A 17,093-nucleotide genomic window follows, 5' to 3' on the forward strand; every position below is an offset into this window, starting at 1 on the left:
AAACAGCTTATTTTCACAGTTTTTGGTGAAAAAAAGTTGAAAATGTGAAGCAGTAAAATGAGTTTATCTCGTAGCACAGCAGAAATAGGTTTTTTTTTCCAAAGCACAGTAGTACCAAACCAGTCCTAATTTTTACGATCAATCTTTTAACTAGTTTAATATAACTTTTCCAATGAGAGAGCAAATTGAGCTAGGGTATGAGCCACTCTGTTACTATATCTTGGCATATAACTGCGTTCTTAGCTTCCTCCACAGGTTACCTGTCAAGAGAGAGATCCTCCTCTAAACATCAAAGTTAATTTATGACATGCCATTTTTAGTGTAGCCATATTTACACAAGAGTAATAGTAATACCAAGGAAATAAAAAAATTTAAATCAAATTGCAAATCAAATGATATGTCACCAATAAGAAATCATCTTTCAAACCATATAACTGCATTATTAGCTTCCTCCACAAGTTGCCCATCAAGAGAGAAATCCTCCTCCAAACATCAAAGTTAATTTATAGAGTAATGTTGGAGAGACCAAATTTTTAAAACTAAATTATAAATCAAATGATGTGTCATCAATAAGAAATAAACATGTTAATCGACACTTAATTAATAATCCAATCATCTACAACCACATCATTTAATTTGTAAATTTAGTTTAAAAAATTTAGTTTAACTAGCATTACTCTTTACACAATTAGGTCTTAGCACAAGACACAAGTCCGAGCGGCAGCAGATCATAACCGACATTTCAAATTAAATAACCGGACTGGTATCCTTTCCCTCTCCCACTAAACGCATTGCGCACCTGTAGGCTGTATCCACCAAACCAAACCCAAGCTTCACTTCACGCCGACAGCCACCCTTCACCTTCTCCCTACTCCCTCCAAACAACCGCCCAATTCCCCAAATTTCTCATCTTTTTTCTTTACCAATTTCCCCAAAAACCCACCTCTCCTCCATGAAAAGAGCTCGCTCTCAATGGCTCATGATTTTAACCGCCACCTCCCTCCTCTTCCTCTTCCTCCTCCTCACCCTTACTCTCGCCGGCCACGGTAAATACTCCTCCTCCGCCGCCGCCGACTTTTATTACGAGCAACGCGAGTTCACCACCCTCGACCGGAATTTCGGAGACACGACGGAAGGCACCGACAACGAAAACAGCCACAGGTTAGGGATTCCGAAACTCCCGAGATTCGCCTACCTCATATCGGGCTCCAAGGGCGACGGCCCCCAGCTGCGGCGGCTGCTTCAGGCGGTTTACCACCCCAGAAATTACTATTTACTGCACCTCGATCTCGAAGCTTCGGATGCTGAGCGGCTCGAGCTGGCGAAGTATGTGAAGTCGGAGAGCGCGATTCGGGAGTTTCGGAACGCGATGGTGATCGGGAACGCCGATTTGGTGACCGCCAAGGGACCCACCATGACTGCCGCCACGCTCCACGCCATTGCGATTTTGCTGAAGCGGGCGAAGGATTGGGATTGGTTTATCAATCTCGGCGCCTCGGATTATCCCCTCATGTCCCAAGACGGTAACTTTACTAAATTTGGTAATTCTAATTTAAATTTTTGATTAAGGGTTAATTATGTTTGCTAATTAGGTTTTTATTACTTGGGTCATTCAGATCTGTTGCATATATTTTCTTTCTTGCCAAGGGACCTCAATTTCTTGGAGCACACAAGTAACATTGGGTGGAAAGAGTCAGTAAAGCTTTTTAATTTGAACTTGTTTGTTCTGAGTTCTAGTGTTGGACTTGGTTTTTATGGTTTGTTTATGTGCTTGTGCATAATGTTGCAGAAATCAAAGAGCAAGGCCTATTATTATTGATCCTGGTTTGTACCACTCTAAGAAATCCGCTGTGTTTTGGGCGAAAGAGCGAAGGTCAATACCCGCTTCGTTTAAGTTATACATGGGTACTACTCTTCTGCATTTAAGCATAGCATACGTTCTGCGTTAATTATCTTATATGCTGGCTAGAATAGAAATTGATATGGTCATTGCATATATGATTTCCAGTTGAGTATATGAAAGGGAGAACCGAGTGGATTCTGCTAGGTACTAATGGATCCTGGCGTGTGCTAATACAACGTATGCTTCAAGAGTTGTTAGACAACTAATAAGGTTTTGTTAGGTGAATGGGAACTTATGACACAGAACGGAAATGGTTTCACAGTTTTCATACTTTAGGTTTCTAGCGAAAGATTAAATACTGCTTTGAACCCAAAACAATTTGTTTCTTCTTTATTTTTAAGCTATCTGTACGGCCTCCTTAATCTAATTCCGCATTACATCATTTACCTTGAGAAGAAAAGCAGAAAATAGCTGGGATTTCTTAGAACTATGTGTTGGATTTGCTTTCTTCAAATAATCAATGCAGTTTTAGCGCTGAGTACCATTTCTAATGAAATTAGATAATTTGTGTGTTTCATAAGACTGGAGGTCATTGGATTATCTTCAATGTCAGTAAAATATGATATTTGAAAACGTAATAGATTGTCCTCATCACTGTTTCCTTAGATTTTTAACTAGTCTGCTGTCGCAGTAGTCTTGTGTAACACTTGAGTGGTAACCTGGTGTTTTTATATTTGGGTTTTGCAACCTTGATTGGGAATCCGAAAATGCCATTTACTTGATGCAAACGAAACTAATTGTACTTTCTGGGCACTTGTAATGGATTATGGAACTGTTATTTATCCTTGTTAGTTGCACCATCTGTGACTGATGGTTTGTTGAACCATTTTATTTTGCACATCTTAAGCCTAAAGCTTTCTACTTTCAGGGTCGACGTGGGTGGTGCTGACCAAATCATTTCTCGAATTCTGTGTTTGGGGATGGGACAATCTACCCCGTACTCTTCTCATGTACTACACCAATTTCTTGTCATCCCCAGAGGGCTACTTCCACACTGTTGCGTGCAACCACAAGGACTACCAGAACACGACCGTGAACCATAACTTGCATTATATAAGGTGGGATAGCCCTCCGAAGGCAAATCCAATCAATCTAACGCTGGAACACTACAACGACATGGTCCAAAGTGGAGCTCCGTTTGCGGGTACATTTTCAAGGGATGATCCAGTTCTCAACAAAATCGATAAGGAGCTCCTGAGGAGACCAAGCGGCCACTTCACTCCCGGTGGTTGGTGCTTGGGAAATTTAGGTGAGAATCCTTGTTTAGTGTATGGGAATTCAAATGCTGTAAAACCAACTGTAGTTTCAAAGAGACTAGAGAAACTCATTGTGAACCTTCTGGATTCCGAAAATTTCAGGCCTAAGCAGTGTAAATAGTGTTGCAAAGCTTTGTCTTCCCTCCTCATTTTCTTCTTTAATCCTTCTTCTCACTAGAGCGCTTGCAGAAACAGAATGAAGTGTCGCTGCAATGTATTCGGAAAATGGATTGTCATATTGTCACGGCTACTGATTCAAAGTCGAAAATTATTTCATCATGAAAATAATAATAATAATAATACAGACTAGATGTAGTTAAAAAAGAATGGATGAATTTAATGGCTTCGCCCGGGTTCGAACCGGAGACCTTCAGTGTGTTAGACTGACGTGATAACCAACTACACCACGAAACCTTGATGCTCTATTGTCACAACAGCGCCAATAAATATACGAATAAAACATGGGCTGGCCCATTATTTTCTCACTTCAAGATTTTTCTCTAGAGCACGTACTTAAATGAAGATTATAGAAAATGATGCTGAAATGGCTCGGAATCAGAAAAATAAAGCCATACGTTACTTTCCTTTTTTACAGATTAATTCCCAATTTAAATCTGTTGAGGTCTTTTATGAATCTGGCTAATGCCCGGAGATGGGGTGCAAATAATTACCTTGTTTTTTTAATTAATTAAAACTCCAAATTAAATGTGTAAACTGAAATGTGCTTCTCTCTGGGTTAAGACGGTGGTTCATCCGTTTTGCTTGGAGAAAAGGAAGCAACGGGTGTGTTGCAGAACCAGGGAAATGAATTAGATGTTGCGTTGCGTGGCTGTGTTGACAATTTTGCAGGGAAACAGAGATTGGTGGAGGTCGGAGAGGGGCCTGGGGGTTATATATATTCTTTGGGTGGAGCCTAGGTGTTGGGGTAGTGGTCGTGCTATGGCAAAGGAAGGTGGGGGAGAGGTAGGGGAGGTGACGCCAACGTAGAAGAAAGAGGAAAAGCTGACAACTTTCGGGTTTCAAAGTTTCTGCTAGGTGACAAATTTTTGGAAGCTCATCAATTTGGTCTGTTTCCTTTTATGATGCAAGAGAAAGTTCAAACTGTAAACACCTACGAATTTGATTTGCAGATTTGAACCGAGGAATTTGACGATCACTGCCAAGTGTAGATGCTAGAACAATATGGATGATAATTCCTCAGGGGACTCTTCTGGTGGATTCTCTCAGAAAGATTCTAGTGCAGCAAGTTCTGTTTCTGCTTCAGTGATGAACAATGCAGCTGCTTCCAGAGTGCCCGAAGTTCGGTTGAGACGTGAGTAAAGTGCTTACGCATATCATATCATTTGCCTTACGCTTCCACAGTTCCATATGTTATCATTTCAAATGTCTTATTTCTGAAATGCAGCTGCTTGATGGCTGCATCAAGTGGTATTTGTTTCTGAAATGTTTTTTTCTTTTTGTTCTTCCAGAAAGAAATGCACCGAAGAAGAAAAGGGCATCGGCAATAATGGCGCGGGAGGTCTACGTGAGTTCAGTTCCAGGGGTCGGTAATTCATATGAACGATTGAGATCTGTGTATGTGTTTGTGAAATGAAAGAAGATAATCGTAGTAATAGAGCACTACTTCTAGGAGATGGGGCTAGTCAACATATGATTCTCTTCTTCTTTTTAGTTTGTAACTGTGAAGTTTGTTTGGTGAAGGAGCATCGCGGAAAATAATTAAGAGGTCCCTTATGTAGTAACTAGTAACTGTTTATTGGGCAGTGTATGTACGGTTTTTTTATTGAGAATAATTATAGCATTTAAATTTTTTTTGATACGCTCGATATTTCTATGAAAATATCCAAAATTTAGAAAGATATGGAAATGAGGGATGAAGTCTAAACTTCACCTCATACTGGAGAAACTCTCAAGTTTATGTTAGAATCGACAAATTTCATTGATATTTATGACATATTGATATTGGTTAAATACCAGAGAAATTCTTATATTTCGTCCAAACTAGTTTTTGACAATCTTTAAATTTTCATTTTAAATTAGGTAATGCTAGGAAGACTAAATTTGTAAACAATATTTGGTAAACTAAATGACATGGAAGTTGATGATTGGATTATTACTTAAGCATCGATAAACGTGTTCATTACTTTTAGTGACACATAATTTAGTTTACAAATTTACTTTTCCTACCATTTCATCATTTTCATCGAATGCAACCGATATCGATATTCGATATATCCATTGATATTTTCACAAATTTGCATATCAATATTTCTACTTATACCGATATTTTAAACGCTGAGGCATCGTTTGGCAGCTCGAACTGCACTGACTATTTCAGTGGAATAGGATAATTTGTCACCGGACTGTACTGACTAAATTAATCGGATGTTTGGTGCAGTATCGTACGAATGACCGGGTGTTTGGTGCAGTATCGTACTAATGACCGTATTATTTATAATCTATTTGTTATCGCATTTCTTTCCATGAGGAGTCAACCTAATTCCAATGGTGTTGCGGCGATGTTGGGCAGTGGGTGAATGCAGGCGGTGCTCCGACGACGTGGGTTTCAGTCGGATCTAGTTCAAATCCAAAATCGATGGCACGTGAAGAGAAACTGAAGAGGAGGGCAACTTCTATGGAGTGCAAAAGGAGGAAGAAGATGAAAAAAAAGTAGAAGGAGGAAGAAGAATCTAGGATTGACAATGGCAACAGAAGTGAGTTTGCAAAATGATGCGAAAGAGCCAGACGATAGAGCGAGGACACATACCTGACAAATAATACATAGGTTCCTGGAAGGATAAATAAGCAGGCATACATCGGATAAAAAATGTGGGCCCAGTTTAAGTAATACGGGTACTATTTAGTACATAGTTGCACCAAACACTCGGCTCCGTATAACTTATCTTATCTGATTCCTTATACGGGCTGCCAAACGAGGCCTGAAGATAATGAATATGGCTTCTCTTTGAATTTGGGAGTTCGTCGTGGTTATGCAAAGCAGAATTTTCCAATGCCACACAATCGTTAGAGTTTTGTAATTTATTTTGGCTTATTTGACCAATGAGTGGTTGGGTCGCCGAATCCTTTTGTGAGGATCCCAGGAACTCGTGAATTGTGTCCGTTCATCGTACATTGTGTGGTAAAAAATTATTTTAAATATTTTTATTTAAAAATAAACATAAACAATACTTGACAAAAACTGACCGCACGATGTACGATGAACAGACACGATTCATGAATCCCCAGGATCCTCACCAAAAGGATTTGGAGAGGATCTTGTTGGGTTATAGATGACATTATTTCTGAGTTTTCTGAAAATGAGAAGTGAATTTGAACGTTTTTTTCAGTTTGGTTTTTGAAATCCACCCTTAATACCATCTCTAACTCATGAGATAAAACTTAAAATATAAGTTTTAAACCCCCTCCCCAAAACCATCGCCAACCATGGGCTAAAATAGACCCTGGGGAAAAACTATATCTTTGGGCTAGATTCCCCAAAGATTTAAGCGTGGCTTAAATTATTCTGGACCCATCAAACTGTCATATTTCAAACTTTTTTTTGTTTTTCACTTATAATCTAGTGGCTATGATCAAATGTAAACAAATCTAATAGTAAAAAAAAAAGATTTGATAGCCTAAAATTAAAACTAACATCTAAAATTATTTAAGAAAATCATTTAAATCATATTTAACTGAGAACTTTATAAATGTTGTGGCCTATATTTAACTGAAAGGGAGAGGGGGCCAGCGGCACAGAGAAAATATAGAGAGAAATGTGTTTGTAGGGTTGTGTAGAGGATGTGTTATTCCCCTATGCAGTGCCTTTATTTATAGTAATAAGGGAAGATAGAAATCCTTCTCCTCCAAGGAATACAAGTCCTAATAAGGAAAAATAACTAGAATCAAATCTAATCTGGGAGGATTTACACAACTACACTTAAATAAAGAAGTTTATAACACTCCCCCTTGAGTTTTTAAATACTCAAGTAGATTCGATATCATGTAGTAGTTGAGGAAGTCGACTAGTCAGCACTGATTCTGGAAACACGCTAGTCTCAATAAGGTAGGGACTTACATAAGAAACTAAGTCTCACAAAAAACCCTAAGGCTATGTTAAAACCCGAGTAGGGATAAAATCCATAGTTTAAGAAAAAAATGCATGAGTAATGCAAAGTTAAATGAAACGTCTACAAGACGTCATCAGGGGTATGATCAACCCAAGGTGGGTGCCTCGTCAAAACCTCGTTAGGTAGCAAAAACCTAGTGGGAAAAATGCTCATAATCGTAGGGAAAAAGAGTACATTAAGATTAAGCAAGTATACTTCAGGATACACCCCCTGAGTTTGACATAATTCCAAAGAGAACTAACAATGTTACAACTCAAAAAATTTATGCACACCAATTCCTTGAACAAGCTTCTGAAACATCGCCTTTGGTAGTGATTTGGTGAAGAGGTCAACCAGATTGTCATGTGAATAGGTTTGTGTGACTTCAATCTTCTGATGCTCATGTTGTTGATGTGAGAAGATGAACTTCGGCATAATGTGTTTGGTGTTGTCTCCTTTGATGTAACCCTTCTTGAGTTATTCGATGCATAATGCGTTGTCTTCATATATCGTCGTTGGGATGTCAACGAAAAGCTTCGAATATGGCCCACAACTGCTCTTAACCAGAAGCATTCCTGAGTTGCTTCGTGTAGGGCGAGAATTTTAGCATGGTTAGACAAAGTGGCAACTAAGGTATAGTTAGTTGACCTCCAAGAGATTGCGGTGCCTCTAACGGTAAAGACATAACCCATTTGAGAACGTGCCTTGTGCGGATCAAATAAGTATCCTACGTTGGCATAACCAACAAGGCGAGAATCGACTCGAGATAAGGGAGTGCATCATCACTCAATGATTCGTAGGGATAAAACAAGCCCAAATTTGTGGTACCCTTAAGGTAGCGGAATATGTCTTTAACACTAGTCCAGTGTCTGCGTGTTGGTGCATTACTGTATCTTGTCAAAAGATTAACAGCGAAGAATATGAAATCTTTTCATCATCCTCATTCTGACGGAAGGATCTTGTTTTGCATCTAGCAATCGAATGACCATATGAGTACTCGAAGGCTTTGATTTATCCTCATTAAAGCGGCACAACACTTTCTGGGTGTAGTTCGATTAATGTACTAAGATTCCATCCAAATGGTGCTCTATCTCGAGACTGAGACGATATCGAGTCTTTCCTAAATCTTTCATCTCAAATTCCGACTTCAGGTGTGAGGTAATTCTCGTGAGTTCTTCAGGAGTTCCAATGAGATTCATGTCATCGACATATACTGCAACAATCGCAAAACCGGAATGTGACTTCTTTATGAACACACAAAGGCATAGTTTGTTGTTCACATATTCCTAATTAGTCAAATACTCACTCAAAAGGTTATACCATGTTCTTCTGGATTGCTTCAAACCGTATAGTGAACATCTTAACTGAATTGAGAGCGTGTTCTGGGGTTTAGAAATATTTGATCTAGTCAATGTAAGTCATTTGGGAACTTTCATATAAATTTCCGTATCAAGCTCATAAAGATACGCAGTTACTGCGTCCATGAGCTGCATACTCAGTTTTTCAGAAACTACCATACTGATAAGGCAGCGAAAAGTAATCACATCCATAACGGGTTAATAAGTTTCGTCATAGTCAATATCGGGGCGTTGTGAGAAACCTTGCACAACATGACGAGCTTTGTAATGCACAATTTCATTCTTCTCATTACGCTTCCGAACGAAAACCCACTTGTAGCCAATAGGCTTCACATGTGGATAAGTAGGAGCTACAGGTCCAAACACCTTATGGTTCGCAAGCAAATCTAGTTTGACTTGGATTTCTTGTTTTCAGTTTGACCAATTAGTTCTACTGCATTAATGCATTGTCGACGATCATCTCATTTCTACACCAAACATCATCCAAGCTAGCATAATGGACCAAAATCTCACGATTCTCGGGAGGTGGATTTGTCTCTTTAAGGACACTTCCGTAATCTATAATTTCCTCATGAGTTGGATACAATAAGTAGGCGATAGTTGGATTCACGGTAGGCTGTGGAAGTCATCCATGATAATTCGCATCGTTCTTTAGGAATGTTGATGTTCTTATCTCCTCTTAACGATGGGAACACTATCATCTAGAATTGACAATCCGTAAAACGAGCGGTAAATGAATGCCTCTGCCAGGCCGTCCTGGATGTGAACATAGGGTATTGGATGTTAAACTTCAACCCCAACTGACATGCAATAGTCATCAAAAAATTTAGATATGAATTCTCTAGCATTATCCAATCGAATAGATTTGATCGGATAATCAGAGTGGTGAGCCCTGAGCTTTATAACCTAAGCCAACAATTTTGAGAATGCAGTGTTCCTTGTGGACAAGAAGCACACATGTGACCAACGTGTGGAAGCATCAACCAAAACCATAAAATATCTAAATGATCCGCATGGAAGGTGAATCAGTCCACAAATATCCCTCTGGATCCTTTGTAGGAAAATATGAGGATTCGAACGAATCTTGTCATAAGAAGGCTTAATAATAAGCTTTCCCATGAAGTAGGTTTGACATACGATTCCTTGAATCGAACCTAAACTTCAGGTTAGTGGATGCCCGTGTAATTATTTAAGGATCTGACTCATCGTTGTTCGTCCAGGGTGTCCCAAACAATCATGTCAAAGTGTAATTTCATGCACGGTCCCAAAGGTAGGACCGGCCACATAGTGGCTTTCTATAGGCGTATGGTCGTAGTATACAAACCACTCGAGATACGCTTCATGTTCTCTAGAATACAGTTCTAACCATATTCGTAGGAAGTTATGCATAGAAATTCAACTCTATTTTTTACATAGGTTTTAGTGTGGTAATTATTATCTCTATTGTCCTTGACACTCAACAACGTTCTTGCGGAACGCGAAGAATAAAGTGCCTCATCAATGGTCAAGATTGTATCATTAGACAACATTATACATGTCTTTCTGTATCATTCAATCAGGTTGGATGAACTTGAGAGGGTTGTCAAAGGTGCATTCTTAGGTATGAAGTTAGTGAAATAGATGAGTTCACGCAAAATGGTGTGCGAGGTTGTACTATCTGTCAGACAACTAACTTTCCCACTAGTCATACCTAGAAATAAAAATTAATTTGAATCAGTCACATGCATAAAAGTTCTAAAAACAAATATCCATTCAAAATAATTTAAGTATTCAAGGATGGTAATTAATGAAAACTTAATACCAAAAAATAAATCACCAACAAATAATCCAAATATAAAGGAAAATTGTTCAAACTTAAGCAAAAAAACAAGAGGGGTTCGGCCACTAGGTGGAATTCGGCCCCATTATTCTAAAAATCAACTAAAAATAGTTCATGTCTAAGATTCTAATCTTCCATAGGTTTGGTATCCTCCTGAAAGTTAGAAACCTCCATCTTGGTATTCTCCGGTTATTCCACTTGCATAAAGTTTGATTCAAACTTCTTACGACGAAAATGATATTCAATTACAACCTTCTGGGGAGCTCGGCAAACACGGGACCAATGGTCATTTGAATCGCTGAGATAACACATGTTTGCATCCATGGTTTCAGGTGCTTTGCCCTTATTCTTGAAGTTTGGGGCTTTATGAGAAAGGTTAAGGCGCTTCTGGGCTCGGTTTCCTCCCTTAGGTGAGCCTTAACTCTGTTGACCTTGACGGGGTGGCTTCTAGCCGCCCCTACCACGCCTATGTTGGCGTTTTAGGTGTTGGTTTGTGTTATAATGTGCTTCAGGCACATCAGTAGCTGATTTTGCTTTTTAGCGAGAAGTAAAACAGAGATCAAATCTGAAAACTTAGTGAACTTATGAGCCCTATATTGTTTTTGCAAGACAATATTAGTAGCAGAGAATGTCTAATAAGTCTTCTCCAAGAGATCATCTTCGGTCAAGGTCACATTACAGAACTTGAGAAGTGATCAGATTCGACAAACTTCAGAATTTTATTCATACACAAACTTAAAGTCAAGGAAGCATAAATGCGACCAGTCATGTCTTGCTCAGGCAAGAAGATGTCCTTTTGGTGATCAAAGTGATAAGCCAAAGCGACCCAGAGTGCTCATGGATCTTCATCAGCAAGGTACTCGATTTGTAGTGCATCATGAATATGTCTTCGGATAAAGATCATGGCAGTGGCTTTCTTAACTTCGCCAACGGGGTTGTCCGTCTCATTTTCAATAGCAGGACTCAAATTCTTGGTAGTGAGGTGGAGCTTCACATCTTGGACCCACTTACGGTAGTTTCTTCTAATTCTAGAGACCTCCAAAGCGGTGAAGTCGAGTTTGTTCAAATTCGACATGTTCCTATCACAAAATAAATGGACAAAATGTGGTTAGTGTAATGGAGAAAAAATGAATCCATTCACATAGGAGTAGAACATTCAGGTTCTAATAAACATGTATTGGTTTAAATTTACATGAAAAAAAAACTTCAGGCTTTCATGGGTGATGTTTTGAAGGAAAACTTCAGGTTTTCAAACAAGGCATGTTTTTAGAAATTTCAGGTTTCGAAATAATTATGAACTTCAAGTACATATGTTCCTGCAAGCAAACACAAATATATATACAGAAATATGCAACAAGAAAATATGCAAATAGATCTTTAGTCTTGATAATAATTGAATTAATTATTTGGACTTCGGGCCAAAAAGTAAATTGTGGGTCAAAAATTATAAAACCCATAGGGCCTAAAAAAGGCATTTAAACTTGGGGAATAATGGGCCAAAGCCCACAAGTGGGCTAAGTAATTTAAAACGTGTGGCCCAAGCCCAAAAATTGGGCTCGATTGGGCTGTATGCCCAAAACAAATAGGCACGGATCTACTGCTTCGCAACATATGTGTTCCAGAGGGCCGTGTTCGAGTGTGTCGCAGGCCAAGGGCATCGAATCACCAGCTACGGGCTGGGATCTGGTGTGATTGGGTGCAGGGAACCCGGAGCCCTACGGGGGCTAGGTTTTGCTGCAGTAAAGACACAGAGATACCAAAGCCCAATTAGGCTGATGTCATTCATGGGCCGAGCTTTGAGTAATAAGCTCATATGCACAAACGTGGGCTGCAAATACAGGCCCAGATAGCTATTGCCCAAATAAAGGCATCACTCGTGTGCAATATAAACACAGATACAGTAGCACAACGACTAAGATCTAGTGCAGTGGGAACACCGTGGCCAATAGGTCGATGTTGGGCCAAAAGAGACGATGAAGCCCAAAGGGCTAGTGCTTGCCAAAAGAAAGGCCAAGCCTAAGTGGGCTTGGGTTTTTGATCCAGACACCCCAGTGTGAGTTGGGTGAGCTCATCGAAGAAGAAAATCGATGCCACCGCTTCAGGCGGTCATGTAGTGGTGCAAAAAATCATGGTGAATGCCGTGGGTTCAACGGCAACCCAAAAATTTGAACGGAAAGTAAAAACTCTGAACGTTGTTTTTAGGAACCCGAAAAATTAAATTGGGATTTCGAAAGAAAAATCGATGAGATTCAAATGAATCTCGGTCATGACTCATCGGTGACAACTTCAGGTTGTCTGGGAGGGTAACCGTGGTGGTTGGGCATGGTTGTAGGCCATGCTACTCGACGATGCAGGAGATGCGACGCTGTCTAGGCATCGGGTTTAGGGTTTGGGCCTGGAGCTATGGCTCCAGGATTGGGTTTCTCAGGTAAGGGAAAGGGATGGCCTATGTGACATGGTTAGGTTTGAACGAAACCCTAAAAAAATAATTTTTTTTTTTAAAATTCAATTCCAGATTATAAAATTAATGAAATTTGATACATATTCAACATATAATTCAATGCATGAGTAGATATATAATGCAATTCATGGCAATATCAATTGACATAATTCGATAATTTATGAATATAATGCATATACAATTTATATAGAATCTAAAATTCGAAAAACGTAAAGTTGGGTCATGCATTATGGTGAATGCTCATGTTATCAGGGCTGCAAAAATTTCAAGATAAAAATCATTGTTTTGAAAGAACCTAATTGCGTGATGATATTGATAAACTGGTTTGATGCAGAATACTTCCACGTCAGATCCCTAAGCGCAACGGTAGGAACGTGCTGAGAAAATATAGAGAGATGTGTTTGTAGGGTTGGGTAGAAGATATGTTATTCCCCCTCACATTGCCTTTATTTATAGTAATAAGGGAGGAAGAAATCATTCTCCTCCAAGGAATACAAGTCCTAATAGGGAAGAATAACTAGAATCAAATCTAATATAGGATTTACACAATCACACTTAAATAAGAAGTTTATAACAATAAATACCTATGTATTTGTATAATTTTTAATTACTTATTGAAATTTAAATATTTTTAGATTATAATGGTCATAAAAATAAATCAGGATAATTTACATAAATTTTATTTTCAAAAAAGTTACTGAAAAAATAAAGTTAGGCTAAAATCATTGTTTAATAATATCGAGCTAAAATTTTAAACCATAAATGTTGGAGAAGAAAAATAACTAGGTTATGACTTAAATTTTTTAACTTTATCCCCAAAGATTAGAGAAGGTCTAATAGATCCAAGTCATTCTTTGGTTCACCAATTAATATGTGGTCAATGTTTCATTAGAGGAAAAAGAAGAATCGAGTGTGAGAATGGCGATGAAGGGCGCGTGGGCAGAAAGTGAGGGAGTGATGAGTAATTTAATAATAATAATAATAATAATAATAATATTCCCATGCAAAAATAAAGCAAGGGAGTGGGGAAGGGGAAGGGAACAGAACGGACCGGGGTAAAAGGGTTCAGTCGGTCGGACACTCGGACTGAGGCCACTCCACCAAATCACAAGAACCACTTTTACTTTTTAACCCTAACAACTTCTTTTTCCATAATTTAATCATGCGTTATTTCATATTTTAATCATACAAAATTTGGGTCATTGTAGTCTTTTTATTTCTCTGAACGAACAATAGAATATTTCCATTTAATTGAGGAGATGGAATTAGAACTTAATTAGGTGCAGAGAGTTGAGCAACATAGTTTAATTAACTTAACTAAATTTGATTTTACGTCGTGTGATAGTTGGACATAAAAAATAGACATACTTGTTAATATAATATCACTAAAACCTAAACAATAATAGAGTTCACCAGAATTATAAAGATGGTGTCGATAAGTGTTTCAAATAATTTTGTGGTAAACTATCAATATGAGAGTTGCCCATGTAGAGGATATCTGCACCAAATTAAACCAACACGTACATACATAATAGTTTATTAACAACACCATCTACTTTTTCCATGCAGGATGAGAGCCACTCATCACTTTTCCCCAGCACAGCGCACAGTACAGCACAGCACCCACAGAGAGAGAGAGAGAGAGAGAGAGAGAGAGAGAGAGAGAAGCTTATAGATTAAGAAACTGATAGAGGGATAAAACATCCTTCCCAAAACCCTAAAAAGCGATAAAACAAAAAGAGTAGTCTTAGTGCAAAACAAAACAACAACAACAACAAGAATTATTAGTATATAAATACATAAAAGGCCCCTCCTTTATTTTTGTTCCTCATCACTCCCACCCTCCCCTTCTTTCTTTCTTCCTTTCTCTTTTTCTCTCTGTGACTCTCTCTCTCTCTCTAGCTTCTTTCTCTTAGTTGTTGATGTGATTCTCTCCACTATTATCTCCAAAAACCCATCAACCTTTTACAAAAGAAAGAAAGAATTAAAGGCCACCACAGGAGAGAATCATGGTTTTCTCTTCCATTCCAGCTTATCTTGATCCGGCCAACTGGCAGCAGGTAACCTCTCTCTCTTCCCTCTTCTTCAACTTGGTTTTTCTCAGGGAATTTCTTTCCCCCACAAAAGTGAAAAAACAAAAAATTCAAAAGCTAAATATTCTTATAGTTTTATTTCATGATCTTCATGCATATACCAGATATTTGATTTTTTCCTTTTAATTTGATTTTTCTCTCCTTTCATTTGCAGCAACCAAATCATCACCACCACTTAACAGAAAGCAACACCAATAACATTAGCAACAACAACATCAACAACAACTCTCACTTCCTTCCGCCTCCTCCTCCGCCGCTGCCTTCAAACACTCATGACGGCTGTGGGGTAGGTGGTGCGGGCTCGATCAGGCCAGGCTCTATGGCAGATCGAGCTCGCATGGCCAACATCCCCCTCCCTGAGCAAGCACTAAAATGTCCGCGGTGCGAATCCACCAACACTAAGTTCTGCTACTTCAACAACTACAGCCTCACACAGCCCCGCCACTTCTGCAAGACTTGTAGAAGGTACTGGACGAGAGGCGGGGCCCTGCGAAATGTTCCAGTTGGCGGCGGCTGCAGGAGAAACAAAAGGAGCAAAGGAACCAGTAGCAGCGCCTCCAAGTCCCCAGCCAGCAGCTCGGACAGGCCAACCGGTTCGGCCGGTTCGTCGGGCCACGCAAATTTAGGGTTAAACAACAGTAGCACGGCCGGCTCGGCGGATAATAATAACATGAGGATGAGCCCGCACATCCCACCGCTGCGTTTCATGTCTCCTTTCTCCACCGACATGGCCTTAAATTTCGGCATGATGAACAATAATAATAGCAGTAATTATGGAGTTGGAGACTTGAATGGTTTTCATCAGATGGGGAGTGGTCTAGGAGCTAGCGGTGGATCGCTCTTTACTTTCCAGCAGCAGACGCCGTCATTTCCGTTCATGGCCGGGTTGGATCCTACGCCGGCGGGGCTTATGTTCGAGAGCAGCGGAGTTGAGGTACCGGGGTATAATCAGGTGCGGCCGAGAGTACCGTTTGCTGGGATGAGTATATCTCAAATGGCTTCGGTGAAGATGGAATTAGAAAGTCAGCAGCAACAACAACAGAATCAGGAGTTGAATTTGTCGAGGCAGTTGTTGGGGATGAATAATAATTCAGGAAATGATCAGTTCTGGAGTAATGGCAGCGGCCGCGGCAGTGGTGGTTCTAGTACTACTACTGCATGGACTGATCATTTGGGGTTTAACCCTACTTCCACTACTAGCAATAATATTAACAATCCCCTATAAAATTCAGTTCCAGTTTGTACTTTGGTGATTAGATCGAATACTTCACTGCGAAGCTAGCTTTGAGTTTTACTTAATTTTATAGAAAATTAACTCAGAAGACATCAAGACTCAAGAGCTCCCTTCTTATCATTTGACGAAAAAATGTGAGGAAATTAAGGATGATGAGCTTTGTTCTTCATGATGATAATGGTAGGTTTTTGTTTTATGTTCTTGTCTACTTTTTTCTGTCCTGCTTCATCTGTGAGCTTAGGGACTTTGATCTTTTGGGTTTGGTTTTAGGAAGGCATTATATATATGATGTATGAATTAGCTAGCATGCTTGCAACACAAGTACTGATTAATTAGTGATGAGTGTATGAGTACTTCATGGAGTTTTGAATGAAAATCGAACGTGTTGTACTTTAATCAGTTAGCAAAATAGCACTGTCTGCGCTGAACGTCAGTTCTTTCTTCTGCTGAAATTGAACTTCTCTATATAGCAACTATTGCATATGGTTATGATAATGAGGAGATGCGTAGCTTAATTCAGTCGTTGAACTTTGTGTGTGAGGATGGGAAGTGTTGTTCTCGGAGAGTTAAGAGGTCTTGCATGTGCTTATAAGAAATAAGGCTACTCCTACTGCTGTTATTAATCTCTATGGGGATATTATGTATATAATTATGATAATATTGTTAGAGATGATCCTTTTAACACCATTGTTAAAAGCTTAATTTGAGGTTTGAACTTTTAAAATAAACTATCCTGTGTTGAGAAATCTGAGTAAAGGCTGACTTCAACTTGTTGAAATATGAAATTTTCGTGAACGAATATGTTAAGGTCAAGTGTCAATTACTTGATAGCTGATCAAGATTCAAGAGTAGTGTTAAATGGA

The 17,093-nt window shown here is 39.1% G+C and overlaps 2 protein-coding genes and 1 non-coding gene across 5 annotated transcripts; 2 read left to right on the forward strand and 1 right to left on the reverse strand.

Moving 5' to 3' along the window:
• The first annotated feature begins 734 nt into the window (after window positions 1-734).
• LOC103430432 (beta-glucuronosyltransferase GlcAT14C) lies at window positions 735-3,289 on the forward strand. Of its 3 annotated transcripts, XM_029090617.2 has the most exons (4): window positions 735-1,523; window positions 1,617-1,692; window positions 1,790-1,905; window positions 2,772-3,289. In XM_029090617.2, exons 1-4 carry the CDS (start codon window positions 953-955, stop codon window positions 3,278-3,280), a joined length of 1,272 nt encoding a protein of 423 aa, XP_028946450.1. In that variant the 5' UTR covers window positions 735-952; the 3' UTR covers window positions 3,281-3,289. The 3 variants fall into 3 exon arrangements, with proteins under 3 accessions (XP_028946450.1, XP_028946451.1, XP_028946452.1); XM_029090618.2 differs by lacking the exon at window positions 1,617-1,692 and having other exon boundaries at window positions 1,790-1,873; XM_029090619.2 differs by lacking the exons at window positions 1,617-1,692; window positions 1,790-1,905.
• A 210-nt stretch (window positions 3,290-3,499) lies between these two features.
• On the reverse strand, window positions 3,500-3,573 carry TRNAV-AAC (transfer RNA valine (anticodon AAC)). The gene has a single exon. It is a non-coding gene; the product is annotated as a tRNA-Val (tRNA).
• An 11,148-nt stretch (window positions 3,574-14,721) lies between these two features.
• LOC103419328 (dof zinc finger protein DOF2.4) lies at window positions 14,722-16,626 on the forward strand. Its single transcript, XM_008357448.4, has 2 exons — window positions 14,722-14,963; window positions 15,151-16,626. Exons 1-2 carry the CDS (start codon window positions 14,913-14,915, stop codon window positions 16,219-16,221), a joined length of 1,122 nt encoding a protein of 373 aa, XP_008355670.3. The 5' UTR covers window positions 14,722-14,912; the 3' UTR covers window positions 16,222-16,626.
• Window positions 16,627-17,093: the final 467 nt, after the last annotated feature.

Source organism: Malus domestica, chromosome 12, assembly GCF_042453785.1.
Source record: "Malus domestica chromosome 12, GDT2T_hap1".
NCBI classification, from domain to species: Eukaryota; Viridiplantae; Streptophyta; class Magnoliopsida; order Rosales; family Rosaceae; genus Malus; species Malus domestica.